General features: G+C 44.0%; 1 protein-coding gene across 1 annotated transcript in view; it reads right to left on the bottom strand.

Moving 5' to 3' along the window:
- Nucleotides 1-17,408, bottom strand: part of Ap4s1 (adaptor related protein complex 4 subunit sigma 1) — a 41,844-nt gene continuing 24,436 nt past the window's right edge. The window contains exons 6-7 of the mRNA XM_070026317.1: nucleotides 14,098-14,109; nucleotides 1-420 (exon numbers count right to left, since the gene is read on the bottom strand). Coding sequence (XP_069882418.1) covers nucleotides 292-420; nucleotides 14,098-14,109 — 141 coding nt within the window. The 3' untranslated portion in view covers nucleotides 1-291. The remainder of the gene's footprint in view (nucleotides 421-14,097; nucleotides 14,110-17,408) is intronic.

Below are 17,408 nucleotides of genomic sequence, written 5' to 3'. Positions count from 1 at the left end.
GGGACAGCGCCCAGGCCCAGAGTTCAGGCCCCATGACTGGCAAAAAAAAAAAAAAAAAACATAGGTAAGGGAAAAATATGTTGACAATTAGAAAATAAAATTTGGCTCTTAGTTGAAACTATTTCTTTGCTCATACTTGAAAATACAATTTTGTTTGGTGTAATAATTGAAAGGTTACTGCATTTTTGCCATGTGTGGTCTTCCAGATTCTTTTGGGATACATATGTTGAAGTGAATTCCATGGTGGTCACATTTCCTATAAATCCAGTGCTGTCTGGCAGACCCTTCTATTCAGCTTTCTGACATCTTATCAAGGATTAGTAGAGGGGCAAGTATTCTTGCCCGATTGGTTTCCACAATGCAGCCATTTAACACCATCTCATCCAAAATGATGTGTACTTTATCCAGATTAAACATTATCTAAGATCCTATTAAGGAAATTAATTTTAAAGTTGTAAAAAAAGTTAACATTCAATTAATAGCAACTTAGCAAAAATCCTGAGGAGGTGTTCAGCAGAGGACTTCTGAAATTAAAACTAGTATCCATGTTAGACATAATTACCTTCAGGTATACATAAACCCCTACTTCCACTTTGGTTACGCTGAGGATAAGTAGGCATAGAAATGAAATAGCTACTTATCTTTTTTCTTCATAGTATTGAGGATTGACCCTGATTAGGCAAGACATGCTAGTGCAAAACTAAGTCTATTAAGAGCTAGAAAAGTGAGTAAATTTCAGCAAGAGAATAGCCTGACCAGGAACGTCTTTAGTCACAAGAACACTAGTAGCAATGATTTGAATACTTCATTACTTTCCAGACAGTGTTAAACATGAACATACATAATTCAGTCATTATTATCTGCATTTTACCTAGGAGCAAAGCAAGCCAAAGCCATTGTCCAAGGTCACAGAACTGGGAAATGCCAGAGCTGGAATTTAAGCCCACTGTTGGTGTTTAAGGGCTCTGCTCTCCAGGCTTCTCTAGGGGACCTCAAGGCTGTCAAGCAGGCACACATCCCTGGCCCCTAAATCGCTACCCCCGCCCCCACAATGATGCCTTGATAGCCCTGCAGCATCAGCTATCTTCTCTGCCAGACTGAAGTAGAAGGTAAGGCATACCAATTAAATTTCCCAAGAAAATAAAAGTTCTGAATTTTTCTTACAAATGCATAGTTCTTGGAAATTAAGCCACTTTTACTGGTGTTCTTATTGGAAAGTTACTCTAGTGCATAGGGGAAGTAGAAAGTAACAAAAAAATGATTCCTAGTAAACTAGAAAGAACCAATGGTTCCCCTAAGAAACCCTTAATCTGAGTCCTTATGTTGTGAAAGATAGTAACAAATGAGGTGAACTTAAGTTTCCATTCCTAAACAGGTTAGATTGCAAAACACCCAGCAAGTTTCAAATAGACACTTTAAGTGATTAAGTTCACTAGAAAAGCCAAGCACCGGAGGCTCATGCCTGTAATCATAACTACTCAAGAGGCTGAGATGTGAGGATCATCTCTCAAAGCCAGCTAGGGCAGAAAATTTTATGAGACTTTTATCTTCCAATAAGCTTCTCAGAAAAGGCCAGAGGTGGTGCTGTGGCTCAAGCGCTAGAGTGCTAGCCTTGAGCACAAAGAGGCTCAGGGACAGTGTGCAGGCCCTGAGTTAAGAAAGAAAAAAAAAAAAAAAAAAAGGTTCATTAGGGAGGTTTATAAATGAATTCCAGTAAAGCTACTTATTACCACCAGTTGTTTTTTTTTTTTTTTTTTTTTTTTTTTCAAAAACTCCTAATACTCAAGACTCTATTGTATTTATTTACTGGAAGATACCTACAGAAGATGGGACCTCAACATAAATGACCTTTACATTTCTGTTAGACTGTTACCATCACATTAAGCACTGCAAATATTCCTCCAGTAGAATAAACTTTAAAGAGCAGATGGGAACTGTCTTAAGTGACCCAGAAGAGGGGGAATAAAGGCTTTACTCTGATACACCTACTAAAGCCTTCCACTTATATAGATGATTGCTTTATCATGTAGCCAAACTGGGAATGCAGTGAATTTTAGGCCTTTCACTCAACCTGCTTACCACACACAGACCAGGACTTCTAGCTGAGACAAAGTAGGGAATGATAGATCGTTAGGTAGGGAGTTGAACAGCACAGCTGGCTTGGGGGTGGGCAGGCAGCAGACCCTTCTGAAGGTTCACAAAGGGCAATGAAAGCCTTAATGCCTTTGATTTCATCTCCAAGATGATTCCCACCCCCGCCCCCATGGAAGGAAATCTAATTTTAATCTCTTCAATTACTCCAAGGATCAAGCTGCTGTGTGGATGGCTTCCTCTTTGGCAAATAGATGATGTGCAATTCAGGTGTCCCCTTCAGCTACTGCCCAATTGTTTTGACAGTTCGAATTTACTGCTGAATAAACCACCGACATCCCCATGCTGCAAGGACAAGATCTTTCAGCAAGTTGAATTTCCCAACATCTCAAATCACGAGTTACGCAGTGAGGTCATTTCTGTACTGTGAGCATGTGACTGCTGGGCTATCTGTATCTGGCAGTTTCTGGCACTATATAGGGAAACCACAGACCAAATTCAGTGAAAGGCCTGAGAACTTATTTCCCCCTGGAATCATATGACTCCTTTGAGAATCCAGCTGCTGTTCACATCTTGATTTGGCTTATGAGCAACTGGTTCACACTGGCCAAGATTAAGGCATTTGGACCATATTCCAGGCCAGTAGAGACCAAAGAAATACCCCATATGCCAAGCCCTGTGCAGTAGACACAGACAAGCCCTGAGCTGTGACATTTGGAATTGGAGAAAGCAAGAAAGAACTAGACTGTGAGCCTATTCATGCAGTCAGCTGGCAGTGTGTTCTGAAAGGACCCATCTTAATCCATACTGAACCTGACTGCTGTAACATTCGTAAAGCAACATGTTTCCTTCAGGGACCTAATGAAACTGACAATGAACTATTAACTTCCCAAGGAGTAGATTTACTAAAAATCCCACTTTCTTTCAACCTTGTCACCTAAGGGTTTTTCTGCATTTCTCTATGATGATACAGATTGGAGTTGAACTTTACGGGGATCTTTAATACTAGTACCCCCCGGAAATTGATTTTTAATTTAAGTGGTAAAAATGTTGATGGGTCTTACATGGGAATTTTGATCTCTGGGTCACAAAACACTTTACCAACATGATATTTTGGGGCTGGGAAGGTGGCTCAGTGGTAGAGTGCTTGCCTTGCATGCAAGAAGCCCTGGGTTCGATTCCTCAGCACCACATAAGCAAAAAGAAAAAAGCCGGAAGCAGAGCTTGGCTCAAGTGGTAGAGTGCTAGCCTTGAGCTGAAGAGCTGAGAGACAGCGCCCAGGCCCAGAGTTCAGGCCCCACGACCGGACCCAAAAAAAAAAAAAAAATGAACCAACATGATATTTTAACACCATTATAATGCCATTAATTAGTCTGCTGTGATGGAATAGTTGTCCTTTACACTAAGTGAGAAAACCAAGTGGCACAGATTTGAATGGAATCCTGAAAACAATTTGAGGGCAGATGCCTACTCAGAAACTGTATTGCTAAACTGCTGGCTCTGGTCTCAGGTCCCTTGGCTTCTCACTTGATTTTATTTTTAAATATATAAATAATACAATAACTAGGTAGAAAAAATTCTCTCTCATTATTTATACTTTAATTCCATGTCCCATGAAATGGAAAAGCTGCTAAGGGCTGCAGTGATCATACTTCCCACCCCCCCAAAAAAAAAATGGACTACTACTGAATAGGGGATTGTCATCATGCAGGACCTGCCAGCCCAGGAGAGATTTTCCCATACCTGCTGTTCATCTCAATGAATGGAGAGAGAGAGAGAGTGAGAGAGAGAGAGAGAGAGAGAGAGAGCGCGAGAGAGAGAGAGAGAGAGAGTGTGTGTGTGTGTGTGTGTGTGTGTTCAAGCTGGGGCTTGAACTCAGAGCTTGGTTGCTGTCTCTAAGCTTCTTTTGCTCAAGGCTAGTACTCTACCTTGTGACCATGTGAGCCACACTTCTGGCTTTTTTGGTAGTCAATTGGAAATAAGAGTCTCAGGGACTTTCCTGCCCGGGGTGTCTTTGAACCCTGGTCTTCAGACCTCAATCTCCTGAGTAGCTAGAATTATAGACATGAGCCACCAGTGCCCAGAAAAGCCTTTTTTTTTTTTTTTTTTTGCCAGTCCTGGGACTTGTGAACTCAGGGCCTGGTTGTTGTCCCTGAGCTTCTTTTAATCAAGGTTAGCACTCTACCACTTGAGCCACAGCACGACTTTTGGCTTTTTCTATATAGGTGGTACTGATGAATCAAACCCAGGGTTTCATGCATGATAGGCAAGCACTCTACCACTGAGCCAGATTCTCAGCCCATCTTTTTTACAGGATGTTTTCCTTCAAGACCCATTCACCTTCTGAGAACAAGTATAATTTTATATGGGCCTTAAAATTCCTATGAACTTACATAAAATTAAGGTATTAAGGGCAGCACTGGGTCATATGAGCCCATCTTAACTCCTATCATTACTCAAAATTTGCTGACACTATAATATTATCATTTTAATTATTATTTTGCAGGACTGAGGGTTGAACATAGAGCTTCATGAATACTAAGCAAGTGTCTACCTCTTAAGCCATGACTCCATTTTCCTTCAGACAAGGTCTCACTAACCGCTCAGGCTTTCGTTGGGATTACAAGCAAACCCCACACCATGCTGGTTCACTTAGTGTTGCTGTTCTTGACTAAAACAGAACCCAGAAGCATGGAACAAAAGTAGGACCAAGGAGGAGGGACTTGGTGGGATGGTAGTGAGCAGATGAATATGGTATCTAGAAGACTCAGAGAACACATTAAAAAGATTGAGAAAAGCCTGGAAGACAGAATCTTTTGGGGAAGCAGTGTCTCCCCTGGGGTCTAAACATTGCTTTTTTCTTTTCTTTTTTTCTTTTTTGTTGGTCGTGGAGCTTGAACTCTGGTGACCCTGAGCTCTTCAGCTCAAGACTAGCACTCTTACCATTTGAGCTACAGCACCACTTCCAGTTTTCTGTTGGTATATAGAGATAAGAGTATCACAGACTTTCTTGCCTAGGCTGGCTTTGAAACACGATCCTCGGGCTGGGAAGGTGGCTCAGTGGTAGAGCACTTGCCTTGCATGCCTGAGGCCCTGGGTTCGATTCCTCAGCACCACATAAGAAAAAGGCCGGAAATGGTGCTGTGGCTCAAGTGGTAGAGCGCTAGCCTTGAGCTGAAGAGCTGAGGGACAGTGCCCAGGCCCAGAGTTCAGGCCCCATGACCGGACCCCCCAAAAAAGAAAAAAGAAACACGATCCTCAGACCTCTGCCTCCTGAGTAGCTAGGATCACAGGTGTGAGCCACCAGCACCCGGCTCTTTTCTGAGGTTCTCATCACTCATGACAGCGCAGGACAGAGCTCTCATGCTAGAGAAGGCCCTGTCCTTTGTCCCTCAGAGCCTGACCTCTCAAAAACATCTGGCTCTTAGGCTCTCTCAGCTCTCACACTTGTAGTCCAACTTTGAATTTACTTTCAAAAAAGAAGAAAAGGGCTGGGAATGTGGTTCAGTGGTAGAGTGCTAGCCTAGCATGCATGAGGTCCTGATGCCTCAGCACCACATAAACAGAAAAAGCCAGAAGTGGCACTGTGGCTCAAGTGGTAGAGTGCTTGCTTGAGCTGAAGAGTTGAGAGACAGCGCCCAGGCCCAGAGTTCAAGTCCCATGACTGACCAAACAACAACAAAAAGAAAAGATGCATAGGAATCTTTGTGAACTCCACTTGTGGAGATGTTAACAAGATGCTTTTTAACAAGACATTTGTAGGTACTTCAAAACTTTTCATCCTTTCTCACATCTCAAACCAACAATGTGGGGTGTTTTTTGTTTTTGTTTTTTTGTCAATCAAGGGGCTTGAACTCTGGGCCTGGGCACTGTCCCTGAGCTCTTCAGCTCAAGGCGAGCACACTACCACTTGAGCCACAGCACCATTTCCAGTTTTCTGTTTGTTTATTGGAGCTAAGAGTCTCACGGACTTTCCTGCCCCGGCTGACTTTGAACCATGATCCTCAGATCTCAGTCTCCTGAGTAGCTAGGATTATAGGCGTGAGCCACTGGCAGCCGGCCAACAGTGTGTTTCTCCAAGACCTCTCTTGTCATTCACAAAAGACAATCACAATGCCATGCAACAGGATATTACAAATATTTCACTAGAGAATAAATTGCTAGTCTTTCAGATGATTAATATATTTTTTTGCCAGTCTTTGTGCTCAAGGTTAGTGCTCTTATCACTTGTGCCACAGATCCCCTTCTGGCTTTTTTGGTAGTTAGTTGGAACTAAGAGTTTCAGGGACTTTCCTGCCTAGGCTAGCTTCAAACCTTGATCCTCAGACCTCGGCCTCCTGAAGTAGCTAGGATTATAGGTGTAAGCTACCAGTGCCTAGCTAGGATTAGTAATTTTTAAAAATGTTTAAGCCAGGCGCCAGCGGCTCATGCCTATAATCCTAACTACTCAAGAAGCTGAGATCTGAGGATCTTGGTTCAAAGCCAGCCCGGGCAGGAAAGTCGGTAAGACTCTTATCTCCAATAAATCACTAGAAAACCGGAAGTGCCACAGTGGCTCAAATGGTAAAGCTCTTGCCTTGAGCTGGAAGAGCACAGGGACAGTGCCCAAGCCCAGAGTTCAAGCCGCACAACCGACAAAAAAAAAAAAAAATTCAAACTTGGCTGGGCCTTATGTCATGCACTTGTAGACTCAGCATTGGAGGAGACTGAGGCAGGACAGCTTAAGCCTAAGAGGACAGCCTTAGCAACATATTGAGACCTTATCTCCAAAAGAAAACAAAATGAAACAGTAGCACCTTTAATCTACTTACTCTTTTTTTTTTTTTTTGGCAGGGATTTTACTCACAAAGGCCAGACATCCCACTCCTTAATTTATAATCTTCATGTTCAAAGTGGACCCTGGAACCTCGAGATTGTTACCAGTTGTATGGATAGGGGCATATCAGAGAACCTCTCTGGTCTCAGCCTCTTCATCTAGAGAGGTTTAACCTGCTAATTGTGTAGGTGTCTTCCAATTCCAAAGTACTGACATTTTTTTTTTCCTGGTTCTGGGGCTTGAACCCAGACCCTGGGTGCTGTCCCAGAGCTCTTTTGATTAGGGCTAGCACTCTACCAATTGAACCACAGCTCTACTTCTGGCTTTTTGGTGTTTAATTGAAGATAAAGAGTCTCAGACTTTCCAGTCTGGGCTGGATTCAAACAGTAATCCTTGGGTCTCAGCCTCCTAACTAGTTAGGGTTATAGCCATGAGCTACCAGTGCCCAGCTGATACAACTCACAAAAATCCTTGGGGCTGTTACATCTGGTAATAAGTCAATCTTGAGGTAGTCTTGTTCAGAGTGATTGGAAAGAAATTGTTTTTAATCCTCCCTTTCCCTCTCTCCTGAGGTTTTGAACTCAGAGTCTGTACTTTATCACTTAAGCCATTCTTTGTTGTTGTTGTTGTTTTGGTTTTTTTGTCAGTCGTGGGGCCTGAACTTGGGGCTTGGGTGCTGCCCCTCAGCAATTCAGCTCAAGGCTAGTGCTCCACCACAATGCCACTTCGAGCTTTTTCTGCATATGTGGTGCTGAGGAATTGAACCCAGAGCCTTATGCATGCAAGACAAACACTCTACCACTGAGCCACCTTCCCAGCCCATATGAGGCATTCTTTCTGCCCTATCTGCTTGTTATTTTTCAGATACTCTTGTAATTTTTGCCCACACTGGTCTCCTATCCCTGCCCTCCTATTCCTAACTCCCAAGTAGCTGGGATTATAGTCATGAATCACCATGCCCAGCTTTTTCAGTTTTTGAGACAGGGTTTCATTATGTAGCCTAGATTGGCCTTGAACTCTCAATCTTCCTGCCACAGTCTCCTAAATACTGGTGTAATAGACAAGTGCCACCACCTCTCTAAAGAGGTTTTAAAATCAAGAAAGAATTTTAGATTCTAGGCCTACCCTTATTTTGAGAGGGGGTGTGTGGGAGGGGCAGAAGAATGTATATATAAATATGGACTACCATCTAGCTTTCTGCTTCTCTTTCTATGCATGGAGGTGGGACATCCCAGTGACCCTCTTTGCCTGCCTAGTTATCAGTCCCGTCCCCAGTCCTGGGGTGAGGATGGAGAAGAGGCCTATATAGGCCCTTGCAACAGGTCTTAGGAGGCCATCTAGGCACCCTGTAAATTTTAGAGGCACAGGTTACAGAGGGCAGTCAAGAAACTGGTGGACAGGGCTGCAGATTCCAGATGGGCATCCTTTCCCCACAGAGAGGAGGTACTTTGTGAAACAAGCAGAAGGAGTCCCCGAAAATGCAGGGCCGCCAAGAAAGAGATGCTGGTTATGCAGCCGTAAAGGCAGTGTGACTGCTTCATTCTTGCTAAGGTAGGCAAGTCTTGCACATTATCTTTTGTGTTTGTTTGTTTGATGGTGTACTGGGGCTTGAACTCAGGGACTTGCATCTTTGCTTGGCTCTTTTTGCTCAAGGCTGGAGCGCTACCACTTGAGCCACAGCTCCAATTATGACTTTCTGCTGGTTAATTGGAAATTAAAGTGGATTTTTCTACCCAGACTGGTTTCAAACCTCCTCAGCCTCCTGAGTAGCAAGGATAACGTGTGAGCCACTGGCACCAGCATTTTATTTTTTGTGCTGGTCCTAGGTCTTGATCTCAGAGCATGAGCATTGCCTTGAGCATTTTTGCTCAAAGCTAACACTCTACCACTTGAGCCACAGCTCCACATCTGTTTGGTGTTTGTTGTTATTGTTGTTTATTGGAGATAGGGGTCTCATGGACTCTCCTGATGGGCTGGCGATGAACGATGATCTTTAGATCTCAGCCTCTAAGTATCTAGGATTACAGGCATGAGCCACCAGCACCCAGATTCTTGTAGCTTTTGTAAAGCCACTAAACGCTGTATAGGCTGTTCAGTTTTCTGCATCTTCATGTGCACCATAGGTGTGCACTGAATTGAGTTGGTACATGACCCCCAAATGCTGGTCACCAGTAACATCCTCTGACCTTTTAGCAGATGAGGTTAGAGACAGCACCTTTCAAGTCTGCATTATCTAGACAATAGCAAGCCTGCTGAGGTCCCAGAGCCAGGCACAGTTTGGGAAGTTCATCAGTTGGTTTCTAAAAAACAATGTTAGTTCATGGTCTTAAGTCCACCAAAGCTGAGTGCTAAGGCAAACTCTCTAAAGAAACAAGTCTGGGGAGTCCTAGGGCAACAGCTCAGTCCAAGGAGGGAGGAGGGGTGAGTTTGTGCAGAGTTTGCTCCCAGTGCGAAAGTGATCAGGTCACTGATGCACTCAGTTCCAACAGGCAGTCCCTCTCACCCCCCCCCCAGTCCCCGACCCCACAGCAACAGAGGGCTCCACTTAATGCAACGGAAGGGTTTCAGCTAGCCAGCTTCTGTCCTGGTTTCTGTGCTTAGGTCATTTCTTTTCAAATCCCATCTGTCTTGCTCTGTAATATAAGTCTTAGTAGAACTAGAACAAGCCCATCCTAGGGAGAAATGTAAATGGTACACTTTCTTAAAGACTAAGTCTGCAGGCCTGGAAACTATCTTTAAAAGGCATTGAAGTAGAAAAGCCTCTGAAGGAAAAGGCTGTGAGGCAGAGGCTTCTGGGAAACGTTTTGAGGGTTTGACTTATTTCCCTGTCCAGTTGCAGTACTTGGACCTTAACTTGTGGTCTGTTCCACGTGGGCTAACAAGGAAAGCTATCTGAAGCCTGAACACAGAGATGATGTGTTTAGTTCTGGGACACACTTGTGCTGGCTGCTTGTTTTCAACCACTCAGGCTTAAGGAAGCTTTCTTTCTTTCTTTTTTTTTTTTTTGTCCGGTTATGGGGCCTGAACTCTGGGCCTGGGCGCTGTCCCTCAGCTCTTCAGCTCAAGGCTAGTACTCTACCGCTTGAGCCACAGCGCCACTTCCGGCTTTTTTCTTTTTGCTTATGTGGTGTTGAGGAATCAAACCCAGGGCCTCAGGCATGCAAGGCAAGCACTGTACCACTGAGCCACCTTCCCAGCCCTAAGGAAGCTTTCTTGACAGAGCAGTCTCCACCATGCTGGCTGCTTCAGCAGGCCCTGGCTGCATGCTACAGAACAATGACACAGAACACGTGGGCACCCAGGTCCCTGAGCAGGGGGCTGCAGCCAAGCATCCACAAAGCTTCCGCTGTCATAGTTATGTAACTGGTCTGCAGAGGTTCTCCAGGATAAGTGACCATTAAAGAGAACTATGTTTGAGTAAGATGAGGATCAGATGGCTAAGGGTGGTGACCTCTTAAGAATGTCAGTAGGAGCCAGGCTACAGTGGCTCACACTTGGAATTCTAGCCACTCAGGAGGTTGAGATCTGAGGATCACAGTTCAGAGTCAATCTAGACAGGAAAGTTCTGTATGAGACTCATAAAAAAATAATCTGTTTCAGTAAATAAGAGGTGCCTCATGATAGTAATACATAACTTGGAGAAGCAGGAAAGGAAAAATGAAAGCAAGTACAATGAAGGGGAAACATACAAATCATGTGTCTTGGGGCTGGGAAGGTGGCTCAGTGGTAGAGCGCTTGCCTTGCATGCATGAGGCCCTGGGTTTGATTCCTCAGCACCACATAAACAGAAAAAGCCGGAAGTGACTCTGTGGCTCAAGTGGTAGAGTGCTAGCCTTGAGCTGAAGAGCAGAGGGACAGCACCCAGGCCTAGAGTTCAGGCCCCATGACTGACCAAAAACAATAAAACAACAACAACAAAAACCCAAATCATGTGTCTTGGTATGGGAAGTAAGTTGACACTAGAATGCTGGAGACATATGCTACTCAGCACAGGGCTACAAAGACAAGCATATCTGACTCAGCCTCCAATAAACCTCAGTCAATACATGATAACCAGGAACATAACTCATCCAGTACATAGCCTGTACCCTGATTCATATCAATTCCCTGTATATCTGGACTTCTAAGACTCTCTTCCTACAAGAGGCAAAACTACTCCTCCATTACCTGCAATCATGGTTGAGAGGGTATTAAAGCTCTCCTGGTAGATGGGGTATATGGCTCAAGCAATAGAGCACTTGTGCACAGGTACTGAGTTCAAATCCCAATAACATGCTCCCCACCCAAAAAAAAGCCCTCCTGGTCTAATTTATCTCTCACTTTGAAATGAGAAGGCTGTGCGTCTCAGCAAGAGGCAAGCCCAAAAGTAGATCTTAAGTTTCTTTATTCCTAGATATGTCTCCTGGCCCTTGCTATCTTCCTGATGACTTTTTTTTAATACAAAGGATTTTTTTTTAAAACAACAATAAAAAACCCTGTACACCAGGTGCTGATGGTTCAAGCTTGTAGTCTTACTTACTCAGGAGGCCAAGATCTGAGGATTGTAGTTGAAAGCTAGTCTGGGCAGGAAAGTTTATGACTCTTTTTTTTTTTTTTTTTTTTTTTTTGTCGGTCGTGGGGCTTGAACTCTGGGCCTGGGCGCTGTCCCTCAGCTCTTCAGCTCAAGGCGAGCACTCTACCACTTGAGCTACAGCGCCGCTTCCGGTTTTCTGGTGGTTTTATTGGAGATAGGAGTCTCACGGTCTTTCCTGCCCGGGCTGGCTTTGAACCGCGATCCTCAGATCTCAGCCTCCTGAGTAGCTAGGATTACAGGCGTGAGCCACCAGCGCCCGGCAAGACTCTTATCTCAAGTTAAGCACCAGAAAGCTGGAAGTGGAGCTGTGTCTCAAAGTAGTAGAGCATTAGTCTTGAGCACTAGCAAAAAAAGCTCGAGGCAGGACCGAGACCTTGAGTTCAAGCCCCATGACCCCCACTTCACCCTCTAAAAAAACAACAGTACGAGTACGAGTAGAACTACTATAAATGGTTTAGATAGAAAGTTGCATGCTGAAGAGAATATAGACAAATGTACTGTTCTTTTTGTTTTTGTTTTTGTGTGTGTGTGTGTGTCTGCATGCATACTCTTTTTTTTTTTTTGGGTCTGGTCGTTAGGCCTGAACTCTGGGCCTGGGCACTGTCCCTCAGCTCTTCAGCTCAAGGCTAGCGCTCTACCACTTGAGCCACAGCACCACATCTGGCTTTTTACTTTTTGCTTATGTGGTGCTGAGGAATCAAACCCAGGGCCTCAGGCATGCAAGGCAATGCATGCATACTCTTATGTGTGTGCTGTTTACAGAGATTGAACTTAAGACCTTGAGCTCTCACCCAGCTTTTTCACTCATAGCTGACTCTTGTGCACATCTCCAGTTCAGCATTATTTTACTGGTTAAATGGATATAAAGTCTTGCTGACTTTTCTGCCGGGCTGGCTTTGAACCACATTTCAGCCTCCTGAGTAAATAAAATTACAGGCCCTGAGCCACCCAGCTCTTGGGATTTCTTAGGTCAGAGTGATCATAGATTTATGTTGTGCACCACTAGGGGGCACTTGTTCTTCCCAGTTAACAAGGCTTCTAACTACAGCTGGCAAGTGAATTTTATCAGCCGGATTACAATTTCCTATCAATAATAGGTAACTGACCATTTTTCCAGAATAGTAAATTTATGTAAATATATTGGTTCTTGGCATAGATGTCTACTTTACACACACACACACACACACACACACACACACACACACACACACACAACACATCTTATATGCTAAATATATATAATGGAAATTAATATTTTCTCTAAAATGTTACTACTCTACATTCATGTCTGGCCATGCACTGGTGTCTCATGCCTGTAATCCTTACTACTCTATGAGACTGAGACCTGAGGACTGAGACCTGAAGCTAGTCTGGGCAGGAAAGTACAAGACCATGAGGTTCTTTATCTTCAATTAACCACCAAAACGCTGAAAGTGGAGCTGTGGCTCAAGTGGTAAAGCACTTGCCTTGAGCACAAAGGCTCGGAAACAGTGCCTAGGCTCTGAATTCAAGCCCCAGGACCAGTACACACACACACACAAAATTCTGATATATTCCCAAAGACATCTTTGTCTCTTTGAAGTGGTAGGCAGATTTCCGGAGTGAATCAAAATGTCTCCTGTTTATAGCTATGCCACAGTGCCTAGTGGACTCCTGCCAAAATATGTAGGCCTGCAATGTTTTCACCAAATTATGCTTGTGGGGTCCTTGGACATTTAATTTTTTAATGATACTAGATGTTAGGGAAGTATTCTTCCATCTACCATTGAGCTATATCTCTCACCCCTTGGGCTTTTTTTTTTTTTGGCTAGGACTTGAACTCAGGGTCTGGTACTGGATTGGCCTTGTTCATGGCTGGAACTCTATCCCTTGAGACACGTGTCTAACCCAGCTTTTGCTGCCTAATTGAAGATGGAGTCCACAGACTTTTCTGCCTGGGTGGGCTTCACAATGAAATCCTCCAGAACTCAGCCTTATGAATAGCTAGGAGCCACCACACACACCAGGACCCTTGGTTATTTCTCTCTCTCTCTTTTTTTTTTTTTTTGGTTGGTAGTGGGGTTTGAACTCTGGGCCTGGGCGCTGTCCCTGCACTCTTCAGTTCAAGGCAAGTGCTCTACCACTTGAGCCACAGGGCCACTACACCAGGCCCCTTGGGCATGCTTGATTTAAAGAAAGAAAAGGAGAGCATTCCTTGTTAGGAAAACAGGGCAACTTCTTTAACTCTCCCGCTCACCAACCGTATAGGCCTTCTGACCTTGAGAGAGGAGTCTGGAAATTGATACCTGGTGCCCTGAAAATGGAGTCTCTTTGGGAAAACCGAACATTTTCAGGCTGTATTTGTAAGTTTTGAATAAGCCTATTTCATATACTTAAAAGAAATTGATATGTATAGCTATTATCAACTGCTGCTGTGGCACTGACCTGTCTAGAGAAAACGGCTTTGTACAGCTGGGTGGGTAGTGACGTGACACGTACTGCATGAAGGCTGCCTTGTCCAAGGAGGACGAATAGCCTCCTGTACTCTGCTAGATCATTTTCCTGCCCTGTGGCACTTACCTGATTAAACTTAGAGTGCTTTGCCACTAGCTGTGGAAAGCAGCCAGAAAAAGGATACATCGAGTTCACTCTGGAAAAGAGAAAGAGAATGCATGGATGAGGAGCAGACTCAGACAGGAGGAATACAACACAGACAGTGACCTCCGCCTCCCCAAGCCTCAGACTGGGGAGCCCTGAACCAGGGTCTGTGATTTAAAAAACAAAACAACAACAAAACAGGTTAGAGGAAGCTTAGAGGCCAGAAAGGAGAGGGGATATAATAACTTTTACAGATAAGGTGATCTATATAGCAACAGCATTACCCACTTGCAATACCCTTTGTATCCTTTCATTTTCGTCATGAGGTATACCCTATGGAATTGGGCAAAGGTACAATGTACACAGATGTTCGGCATGTTTTTTTTTTTTTTTTTTTTTGTCAGTCATGAGGCCTGAACTCGGCCTGGGCGCTGCCCCTCAGCACTTCAGCTCAAGGCTAGTGCTCTACCGCTTGAGCTACACAGCCTCTTCGGCTTTTTCTGCTAATGTGGTGCTGAGGAATCGAACCCAGTGCCTCATGCATGCAAGGCAAGCACTCTACAACTGAGCCACCTTCCCAGCCTTACATGAGGTTATTTATAGTGGCAAAATATTAATAATCACCTAAGTATCTACCAAGGGAGGACTTAAAGTAAACTACAGCTCATCGACACATGATCAGGTAAACATACAAGTACTGACAGCACAGTAAAAATAGCAAGAGTTGGGTGCTGGTGGCTTGTGCCTGTAATCCTACCCACTTAGGAGGCTAAGATCTGAGGATTGTGGTTCAAAGCCAGCCTGGGGAAGGAAAGTCCATGAGATTCTTAATCTCCAATTAACCACCAGAAAACCAGAAGTGGAGCTGTGGTTCAAAGTAGTACAGTGCTAGCCTTGAGCAGAAAAGCTCAGGTACAGCACCCAGGCCCTGAGTTCAAGCCCCAACACTGAAATAAATAAATAAATAAATAAGTAAATGTTTAAAAATGATATGCAGCCAGCCCTCTGCATCTATATCCATGAATTTAACCAATTACATTTAAAAATATTTGGGAAAAATTATCTGTGCTGAACGTGAACAGACTATTTTGACCATGTCATTACTAGTTATGCCACTGAAAATGTCCCAGAGCAAGGAAATGGTAAAGAGAATCAAGCTCACATGAAAAGGACTTCAGCACTGCAAAACTGGCCTCCACTTCCTCACCAGTCCTAGCCTCCTACAAAATGGCTTTGCCTTTTAGCTTTGAAAATAGGATGCTGAAGAGGGAAAGAGTGAACAGCTGACACTAAGCAAAAAGAGAGAAATGTACATATCACGTGATGTAGAAGAAAGAGTTGTGTTGTCAAAGCTCATAGAATCCACAAATATTATAGACCATGATAAATGACAACTTGTCTTGTGGAGGTTAAAATGTGTTTGTGACTTTTATGTAATCCCTTAATCTCAATAAAAAATTACATAAAAAATATGGTGCTGAGAAATTTCTCAGCCCAGACAGCATATGACTCATCTTTAAGACTGGAGGGGGCTGGGAAGGTGGTTCAGTGGTAGAGCGCTTGCCTTGCATGCCTGAGGCCCTGGGTTCGATTCCTCAGCACCACATAAGCAAAAAGAAAAAAGCTGGAAGTGGTGCTGTGGCTCAAGTGGTAGAGCGCTAGCCTTGAGCTGAAAAGCTGAGGGACAGCGCCCAGGCCCAGAGTTTAGGCCCCATGACCGGACCCAAAAAAAAAAAAAAAGACTGTAAACTCTGAGATTAAAACAAACAAACGGGGGCTGGGAAGGTGACTCAGTGGTAGAGCACTTGCCTTGCATGCATGAGGCCCTGGGTTCGATTCCTCAGCACCACATAAGCAAAAAGAAAAAAGCCGGACGTGGCGCTGTGGCTCAAGTGGTAGAGCACTAGCCTTGAGCTGAGGGACAGCACCCAGGCCCAGAGTTCAGGCACCACGACCGGACCCCCAAAACAAAAACAAAAACAGCCCAGAAAGAATGTTTAAAACTCACAAACATAGCCGGGCGCTGGTGGCTCACGCCTGTAATCCTAGCTACTCAGGAGGCTGAGATCTGAGGATCGCGGTTCAAAGCCAGCCCAGGCAGGAGAGACCGTGAGACTCCTGTCTCCAATAAACCACCAGAAAACCGGAAGTGGAGCTGTAGCTCAAGTGGTAGAGCGCTCGCCTTGAGCTGAAGAGCTGAGGGACAGCGCTCAGGCCCAGAGTTCAAGCCCCACGACCGACAAAAAAAAAAAAAAAACCTAAAAATACAAACCTAAAAATACATCTTAGACAACAAGGTATTCCCCATTCTACTCTTCCTCTTCATTGAAAGCATATACCAGGTCATCCCTAGTGCATTCTAACGCTGTGTAATCACCTTGTTTAAATTAAATTCTAGTCCTTACTTCTGTGGTTTACGTGGTCACTGACTCTCCCTAAAATTATATGTCTAATTCAGCAATGTACTATTTATTTTTAGTTATGGAATAATGAAAAAAACCCTTAGCAATGACAGTGCTTGGAATCATGTTTCATCCTTCCAGATTTAAAACATTGTTACATGGGGAAATTATATTCTTCTTGATGGGTGTCATTTTAACTTGGTTAATGGTGACCAGCCTGTCTTCACATGCTTATATACATAGTCACCATGCTAGAGATGCCAAGAGCTAGCACTATGCTGTTCAGTGGGGTGATTTAAATTTAAATCAGTTACAATTAAATTTGAATTTATTACTTCCATTAACCACATTTTTAATACTCCAGAGCCACAAAAGGCTAGTGCCTACCACACTGGTAGCTCAGGTACACGGTTTTCCTCCTCCTGAGGAAAATTTTATGGATAGTTCTGGTCTGTGTTGCTGTCTCCAAGCAATCAACACAGACATAGATTTCAAGCCTGTCTCCGTGTCCTTGGTCCCTGCAAGGTCAGTCTCTAGCATGGCCTGACCACTTAACCTCTTCTAGCCTTAGCCTTGATGGACATCAATGCCTTTCTAGATGTCTATCACATTGTAGGACACCAGTTGGTGAGTTACGAAATTTCTGGTGGCAAGCCTCATACACGAAACTAATGTTTTTCAAACTTAGGCATGTGTCAGAATCACCTGACAGGCTTGTGAAACCATGGATTGATGGGCTTCAGTCCAGAATTTCTGATTCAGTGAGCTGAGGAGTGGCCTGGGATGATTGATTTATGTCTTCCCTTCTTTCCTCCCTCCCTCCTTCCCTTCCTCCTTCTGTCTCTTCTGGAGTTGGAACTCAGAGCCATTCCCACACTTTTTACTAACTCATTCTTCAGATAAAGTCTGCTTTTGCCCAGGGTGGATTCTAATTGCAATTCTCCTACTT

This window comes from Dipodomys merriami, unplaced genomic scaffold, assembly GCF_024711535.1.
Source record: "Dipodomys merriami isolate MVZ:Mamm:240054 unplaced genomic scaffold, mDipMer1.0.p SCAF_1, whole genome shotgun sequence".
NCBI classification, from domain to species: Eukaryota; Metazoa; Chordata; class Mammalia; order Rodentia; family Heteromyidae; genus Dipodomys; species Dipodomys merriami.
The sequence above is the reverse complement of the archived record's forward strand: the minus strand, read 5'-3'. Positions and strand labels throughout refer to the sequence as shown.